The following is a 9,177-nucleotide window of genomic DNA, read 5'->3' on the forward strand; positions in this document are numbered from 1 at the left end:
AGCATCCCATAAAGTCCCCCAAGCCTGCCAGGAGCGATTTCTGAGCATAGAGCCAGGAGTGACTCCTGAGTGCTGCCGGGTGTGACCCAAAAACCAAAAAAAAAAAAAAAAATAGAAAGAAAGAAAAAAAAAATCACTCCTAGCTAGGGGGGGACCACATGGGAAACCAGGGGAGTGAACCGTAGTCCGTCCTAGGCTATCTCCAGCAAGGCAGGAAGGAGCCTTACCACTTGTACCAACACTCTGGCCCCCCTTTTTATACTTTTTAATTTTTAACAGTCTTGACACATGTTGCCTGGGTACATGGTGCCCAAGCACATGTTGCCTGCATCTCCCTCTTCAGATGTATACTTCAATGTTTTCATGCTGATTGTCTACTGGGGCTCTCTCCTCCTTTAGAGGACTCTTGCTCTCCCTCGAGTGCATTACTTTCTTCTTTATGGGAGGTGGAGTTTGTTTGGTTGGTTGGTTGGTTGGTTTTTGGGGCCACACCCATTTGATGCTCAGGGGTTACTCCTGGCTAAGCGTTCAGAAATTGCCCCTGGCTTGTGGGGGGACTATATGGGACGCCAGGGAATCGAACCAAACCGCAGTCCTTCTTGGCTAGCCCTTGCAAGGCAGACACCTTACCTCTAATGCCACCTCACCGGCCCCGGGAATTTGGGTTTTTAGCCATACCCAGTTATTACTGGCTTTGTCTTCAGGAATCACTCCTGGTGGGCTTGGGGAACCCATAGGGTATGCCAGGGATAGAACCCACCCAGGCCAGCCATGTGAAAGGCAAATGCTCTACCCATATATAATTGCTCTGGACCCTACCAATCCTCCCTTTTAAATTACTTTATTTAAAATACTGGTTATAAGGTTTTTCTGTAATACAGTTGTTGTTTGATTTCACCGATACAAAGCTGTTCATGATTGTGTTTCAGTGTACAACACCCTTCACCAGTGCACATTTCTTGCCAACCATGTCCCCAATTTTCCTCCTGCTCTCTCGCTTGCCAGCTTCTTGCCAGACATTCTCTCTCTCTCTCTCTCTCTCTCTCTCTCTCTCTCTCTCTCTCCCCCTCTCCCTCTCTCTCCCTCTCCCTCTCTCTCCCTCTCCCTCTCCTGCTCCTTCTCTCTCTCTCTCTCTCTCTCTCTCTCTCTCTCCCTCTCTCCCTCTCCCTCTCTCTCCTTCTCCTTCTCTCTCTCTCTCTCTCTCTCACTCTCACTCTGTCTCCCCCCTCACACCCCTCTCACTCCCCCCTCCTCTTATCTCTCCCTTCTCTTGTGTCTGTCTCTTCCCCTCTCACTCTCTTCCTGCCCACCCCTCCCTCTGTTATTTTTTTTTTATTCCCGCCTTTGTAATGAGGGATATCAACCCTATCACTTTATCCCCTTACAGCACCCAGTTCTTGTCCAGAGTGATCAGTTCCAACTATCATTGTCATAGTGGTCCCTTCTCTCCCTCACTGTGTGACAAACCCATGGACTGATCTTCCTGGCCCTCATCTCTATTATCTCTAGATACTATTATCAAGCTAGTTTTTTTTTTTTTTATATATCCCACAAGTAAGTGTGATCATTCTATATCTATCCGTTCTACCTCCACTCAGAATTTGCTCAGCATAATTACTTTCTACATCCATGTCTAAGCGAATTTCATGCCATTATTTTTTCTAACAGCTGCTTAAGATTCCACTGTGCAGATGTACCAGATTCTGGCTATTGCAAATAGTGCTGCAACAAATGTAGGAATACAGAGAGCTTTTCTACATTGTGTTTTGGGCTTTTAGGTTATATTCCTAGAAGTGGTATTGCTGAGTCATATGGAAGCACACATTACTTTCTTTTTTATCTTCTCCCTCTCCTTCCTCATTACTTCTGAACGTAACTTGTTTTCACTTTAAGAAAAAAAATGTCTGGAATGATAGTACAGTGGCAAGGCACTTTGCTTTTCACTCTCGTGACCCAGGTTTGATCCCTGACATCCCATATGTTCCCCCATACCTTCCAGAAGTAATTCCTAAGGGAGGAGCCAGGAATAGTCTATGAGCACAGCACTGCTGGGTGAGGACACATGCGCGCACCCTCTCCCTTGCCAAAAAAATGGACAAAAAAATTTAGCTGGCCATAGAAATTGTTACGAGGGTGATTTAAGGTGCTTGTCTTGCATGTGGCTGGCCCCTTTTCAGTTCCCAGTACTGCATATAGTCACTTGAGCACTGATCGTTATGACCCAAGGAGGAAAAGGAAATATCCAAATGTGGGTTTTTTTTTTTTTGGAGGGGTGTTTTGTTTGAGGGAGTGAGGTACTTTGCACCCTGCAGGTGTTCGGGGGCTGCACATGTAATGATAGAGATTGTGTCCAAGGTGCCTGCATGCAAGAGATCTCCAACCCTTTGTAGTCTCTCTTTAGCCTCCAAATGTCTGTTGCCCCCCCCCCTTTTTTTTTTTTTTTTAAGATTAAGCCTTTCTTTGGCTTTGGTTTTGGTTTTGGTTTTTGGGTTCACCCAGCAGCGCTCAAGGGTTACTCCTGGCTCTGCGCTCAGAAATCTCTACTGGCGGGCTCGGGACCATATGGGATGCCGGGATTCGAACCACTGTCCTTCTGCATGCAAGGCAAATGCCTTACCTCCATGCTCTCTCCAGCCCACAGGCCTTTTTTTGTGTACCTGTATACCAGAGGTCAAATTTATGTCTCATGCATGCAAGGCATATGCTTTAATGTTGAGTCGCATTCCACATCCCTAGCCCTGTGCTGATACAGATTAATGCTATTTTTTGTTATTTGTTTTTTAATTGATTTTGGAGCTTCACCTGGTTATGCTCTGGGCTTACTGTTATCTCTGCTTAGAGATCACTCCTCAGGGGCCACTATATGGTAGTGGTGCTGGGGTTAAACTGCAGTCAGCCACATGCATTTACACCATTTCTCTGGTTTCAATATTTTAATAGTTCATTAAGTGAATGCCTGTTGTTCTTTCCTGGAAGGTATCATGCTGGTTTTCTTGTGGTAAACATTGTCCTTTATTATTTAAAGAATATACACTGTGTGTATATGTATATATACATATGTGTGTGTGTCTTTTATCTTCATTTCAAAGGAGCCCCGGAAGTTAAGTTACGCCGAAGTGTGTCAGAAACCCCCTAAAGAGCCACCTCCAGTTCTTGTGCAGCCTCTACGAGAACTTCGCTCCAACGTAGTGTCTCCTACCAAAAGTGAAGAGAATGGAGCTCCTGAGAAGTCCATTGAAAAACCACATGAGAAAACAGAGACAAGGGCTAGTAAAGAATGTTCTGGCTTTCGAGGCAATACCATTCCCAGGGGAGCAGCTGGAAAAATCAGGGAACAGAGACGTCAGTTTGGCCATAGGGCTATACCTCAGGGAATGACTCGACGAAATGGCAAAGAGCAGTATGTGCCACCCAGATCACCAAAGTAAAAAACAAAACAAAACAAAACAAAACAAAGCAAAAACAAAACCTATTCAAAAACCTTTCTTCCCGTTAAACTTGAGCCATTGCTATATTGAACTATTTTGGAGGAGTGGGTGGCTAGGAAACAGGAAATACATCCTTATTTAGGGATATCGAACTTGTGAGCAGTAGATTCTCAAAATTCATCTCTAAAGTGATTTTAAAATGCTGGAGGATTTCAATCAGTATAAATATATATATATACATATGTAAACATATAGAATATAATTTTTCTATTTTTGTTTTTTATTTTAATTTGCAGAAATCTTCTGCCTATAATCAATTTTAAGGGTTCAGATTTAGCTTGGGGAAAAACATTATATGTCCTTCAGTATAGGAGTTGAGGGAGTGAGAGAAAATATTTTTTGAAGAAGCATTTCTGTAAAATTAGAAATTACTTTTTTAAATCTATTTAAAGTTTGGCTTGGAGAATGCCATCTCTGCCTATATGGCCTTGTGTTGGAATGTGGCTGGGTGCCTGTTTGTGTGAGTGTGCAAGAATGAGTGAAGCCAAAACTGTTCTCATGTTAGTAAATGATTTGAAAACTGAATGTAATACTTGAGTAGTATATTTTTCCCAGTTTGAAAATCAGTCTGTGTCCTCGACTTTATTAATACTTCATCTACAAGCTATTAAACAATGATTGTACTTAGAGATGTAACTACCAATCAGTTTGATACTCAAAGAATGGGGGCTAGTAATAATAGTCTTGGATCTGAGCAGATAGGCCAGGTAAACCTCAGAGATTTCAACTGCCCTGTGATTTTCCTCTTCCCTAAAACATACCATTTGGATTGTTTTTGTTTTTGTTTTGTTTTGTTTTCATTGTCACTCTTACGTTCTTTCACTGCATCCCCCAAAACAGAATAACCACCTACCTACAGAATTGTATGTTTCTGTTTTGCCCAGTCTAGTTAAATCTTATAAATGTTATAAATTTCTGAATCGAGCATTTTTCTGTTCCTATGTTTAGAGTTTTAATAGTAGGGCAAACTCACCCTACAGTAACTTATTTATGTTAGTATTGAAGATGAAACATTGTAATTGAGTCCTATAATGTTAAATAGTATAGAAAAAAGGGGGAAAATTGACGCTGAATTTGGGGTACCTTTTTTTCTGTTTACAATATATCACCTCAAAAAGAAGTATAGTTTGGATACACAGACCAGCATATCAAAAGATTTATGAGTTAAGGTGAAAAAGAAAATTAATGCATAAATTAATGCATAAATTTTTGATAAGTTGTAACTCATACAGGCAAGTTTACATGCTGGTGTTTAGAAAATGACTAAAATATTAAAAACCATGTTGCATTAATCTTTTTTCATACTATTTCAGAGTTCTATGTATGGTGGAGTTTTATAGTTTGTACTAGTATTAACTGTCCCTTCTGTTAATAAATTACATATGTACAAATTGAAACTGTAAATTGTGAACACTGGAAAACACCATTGTGACATAGAATAAACATCTTGCTTAGTAATATATTAAAATGAATATAAATGGAAATTAAAATTACATTACTGTGAAACTCATCTTCCAACTCTTAAGCTTTGGAGATTTGCATTAGTATGTTAATTGTTCAGAGCATTGAAAACATTGCACATTTCTGTAAAACCCAGAATCATTTCTTTGTAACTTATTATTCAGCTTGGCAGTTGCTTTAGATTTGGTTAATTGACAACATGATATATTTAAGCATTTTTAAGCTATTCATTTATTCACACTATTTTTTCAAATCATACAAGCTGAAGCATACAATAAAACTACCTGTGCTGAAATTTGGGGAAAATTTAGATCCTTTTAGATTATTAAAATAGTTTTAATGATCATTGAACTACATCTTTGATTAAAGTGCTTACTTGCTTTACTTAGATAATGCTGCAGTTGGTAGAAATGATAAACATGTAAAGTGTTAACACTCTGTGAATGTATTGGATTTAAGAGAATAAACATTTTTTAAAGATCATTTGGTAAGGATTATAAGCTTAATTGTTGCACTTAAAAAGATACATCACTTTTTTTTTTTTAATAATGTCACAGAAGTAGGCTTATATTGTATGCTTGTGTGACTGAAAAGTCTACCGAAATTGTGGGGCCGGAGCGATAGCATAGCGGTAGGGCGTTTGCCTTGCACGCAGCTGGCCCAGGACAGATCTGGGTTCAATCACCGGCATCCCATATGGTCCCCCAATCCAGGAGTGATTTCTGAGCGCATAGCCAGGAGTAACCCCTGAGTATCACTGGGTGTGGCCCTCCCAAAAGAAGTCTACCAAAATTCTAAGATCATTAATGTTACAATTGAAACAAAGAAGAGTTTTCCCTTTTTTGGAGAAAACAAATAAGTTCTTAGTTTTTTACCAAATGTTATTAAAATAGAAATTTTAAAGATACAACTGTTTTATAATTTCTCAAAATCTAGTGTTATTTAATTTACATTATAGTTAATAGATCCTATATTGATGGGACACATAGGAAAGAATAAATTAATGTATGTATATATAATGTTCACAGAATGCATTTAGCATTTATTTTATTACTAAAGATTTGTCTAAATGACCTATGAGTGTGTCGAACTTGGCTTTTTCCCCAGAATTACTCTGATAGGCATTAGGCATTCATTGTAGTTCTGTTATTTATTTGGTTCTTTACATGGAAGCATTTTAATGTCAAGATTTTATCTTCATCCTTATGATTTAGTACTTTCTTGAACTATTGGAAACTAAAAGTAAATACAGAATATTGAGTTTGTTGTACAGCATTCTGCCAGTTCTTACTGTCTGAACAGAGTAAAAGTCACCCAAGGTGACTATGGAGAAAGTACAGAGATACTGCAAAACCTGTTTCCCTTTTCCATCTTGATACGGTTTTCATGATTTTTATGACCTGTCAGTAATCTAGCAACCATACATTGACATTCAAAGAGTGATCCTTCTACATGTTTTTAATTAGCTTTTGGAAGATTCGATCTTTGAGTAATAAGGATTCATTGTTATCCTCTTAAGCTTTTAGTTTGCAATTGATCAAATAAAGTGCAAAACGCATTTTAGCTTCCTAAAATTAAGGTAGTTTCAATATTGTTTCACATTCCTTTTTTTTAAGGAACCAGATTGGCTTTGTAATCGGCTTGATTATGAAGTGTTAGCATCTTCACTAATGCAGATAGTTCTGAAGAAGAAAATAGTAGCTTTTTCTATTTCATGAAAATATTGAACAGGTTCTAGTTTTTTTAAATATGGCCTGGATGTTTTAAGTCTTTCAGCTTCAGTGTCCATGGGTTATATTTAGAAACAATTAACTGTTGGCTATATATATTTTTGGGGTGGTGGAGTTTGGGCCACACCCAGCAGCGCCCAGGCTTCTGGCTCTGCACTTCAAAACTTACTCCTGGAAGGCTCAGAAGATTGTGTGGGTGCTGGGGATCAAATGCCTTACCCGCTGTCCTATTACTCTGGCCACAGGTTTAAAAATACGAATTTTAATAATACCCAATTTTAATAATTTTTAAATACCACTTTTGTTCTTACAGGGAAGATAAAACGTAAAAATGAGTATTGTATTCCTTTTTAAGAGTTTTTATAAAATAATTAGCTATAATGTGTAATGGGGTTTTTATATTTCCTTACAGTTTTATGGCCACTAATTTAATTTTAGGGTTTTTAGTATATGCTAATTTAATCTGAGCTTCCAAGAAGAAATAGATATTTACAGCAGGTAGAGTTCTTACCATGCACAACAGGTTCGATCCCTGGCAGCTCATATGGTTCCTTGATCCTGCCAGGAGTTATTCCTGAATGCAGAGCTAGGAGTACCTGCCCTGAGCATCACTGGGTGTGGCCAAAGAAACAACAGAGAAATACAGACATTTCCATTTCATTAGCTGAATTAGGACTTTGTAAGAAGTTGAAATAGGTTTTCAAAGTATATTATCTTGAGATATACTTAAATGCTTTATGATTTAAAGTTTTAATTGAAAAAATTGAGAACTTTGAATAAATCAATAAGCAGAATATTCCTAAAGGACAACTCATGTCAACAAGCTGTGGATAAAAAATGTTTTATTTTCTGTTTTGCAGCGCAAGGCACCAAATAACATCTAGAAATGTTCACATCAGTTTTTTTGTTGTTGGATGTTTTGGGGTTTGTTTTACAGACTCAACTCAGGTGTCCTTTGAGTGACATATTAAATGTTTGGGACCGGGGTAAGAACCGTTTTCTGGCTTCTATTTTGTCCATGGCTTAGGTTTGTTCCTGTTGTCAAAATTCCCCTCAAACCTTCCCCAATATACAGTGTGACACATGCTCGTACATGTTTAAATGAGTACATTCATGTATTTTTGTCTCAACATTGCCAAGGTGCTATGACGAAGTAACAAAATTAGAAAAAATAAAATTATTTCAAAGCAAATGTGGTTTACTTTTTTCCAGGTGATGCTTATATGGCTATTGTCTTTAAATTAAAGTAATTTTATATTGCTAACTTTTTGTTGTTGTTGTTCTGTTGGTGTTTTGATCCAGCAGTGCTTAGAGCTTACGATAAACAGGGATCACTCTTGGTGGATTCAGGTTGCTGTATGGGATGCATAGGATTGAACTAGGTCAGCTAGGTTCAGGGCAAGCATCCTACTGTTGTTGCTCTGGCCCTTTTGTTAACTTTGTAGTTCTGTCATTCTGGTTCCACTTGGGTGTTTAGGAGATTTGGTTTTGTAGGATATATGATGCTGCATCTGTAAAAGTGAAGAGCTAGACTATTCTGCTTTGAGGTACTGGGATTTTCTTAGTCTTTCAATGTCACTAACAGTTACTGCAGGAAGAAAATGTAGGGCATAGCCTGAATTGATAATACAGGTGCTAGGGAGATTGTACAGTGCTGGTGATCAGATCACAGTCACCTGATTATAAAATATGTGCCTTAAACACTATTTCTTTGGTTCCTAGTTAATTCTTTTATTTGTTTGGCAGTTCTGCCGGCTTATATTTATGGTCTTGCACTCTGGGATCACTCCTGGTGGGTTCAGGACAATATGGGATATCAGGAATCAGTCAGTCAGCCTTCTGTAAGGAAGTGCCTTGCTATACTATCTTTTTGGCCCTCTTGCTCCAATTTAAATATCTCTCTATTGGTTTTATTATTTTGGAAACCGCACTTGGTTGGTGATCTTGTGGGGGTTGATTGGGAAGGGTGCGAGGGGATCAAATCAAAGCATGAACTCAAGCTTATTGGGCTGTCTCTTCCTTTAGAGAAAAACTTATTGAGTTGTGCAAGTTGTCCTTGAAAAACTTTTTAAAGTTATTTTACTGAGAAAGTTAAGTATAAAGAAGAATAAAGGGCCTCTAATGAGCCACTTTAATAACTCAGCCATTTAGTCCAGGCAGCTCAGTGCATTTTGAGCTGTCCCATTAGTGCTTGGGGATCATGCCAAGGAGTCTGACATGCTGATCTCTTTTAATACAAGAATACAGTAGTGAAAATTGGGACCATACAAACTAGGTGCTGGAATGATAGCACATAACCGGTAGGATGCTTGATTTACACACAGCTGACCTGGATTTGATCCTTGTCATCCCACCAGGAATAACTCCTGAGCATCGGTGGGTATGGCCTAAGAAAACAAAACAAAGTTGGGACCAGGAGGCTGTCCGCTATTTGGAAACAGATTGTGTGGGGAATGGTTGGGCTTTTGACCATACACAATGCCAAGACTGAACTGGAT

At 38.6% G+C, this 9,177-nt stretch overlaps 1 protein-coding gene across 2 annotated transcripts in view; it reads left to right on the forward strand.

Moving 5' to 3' along the window:
- LARP4 (La ribonucleoprotein 4) overlaps nt 1–5,432 on the forward strand; it is a 74,461-nt gene extending 69,029 nt beyond the window's left edge. For both annotated transcript variants that reach the window (XM_049783377.1, XM_049783379.1), the window contains one exon: nt 3,090–5,432. In XM_049783377.1, the coding sequence (XP_049639334.1) occupies nt 3,090–3,428 (339 nt within the window). In that variant the 3' untranslated portion in view covers nt 3,429–5,432. The remainder of the gene's footprint in view (nt 1–3,089) is intronic.
- The last annotated feature ends 3,745 nt before the right edge of the window (nt 5,433–9,177 follow it).

This window comes from Suncus etruscus, chromosome 11, assembly GCF_024139225.1.
Source record: "Suncus etruscus isolate mSunEtr1 chromosome 11, mSunEtr1.pri.cur, whole genome shotgun sequence".
NCBI classification, from domain to species: domain Eukaryota; kingdom Metazoa; phylum Chordata; class Mammalia; order Eulipotyphla; family Soricidae; genus Suncus; species Suncus etruscus.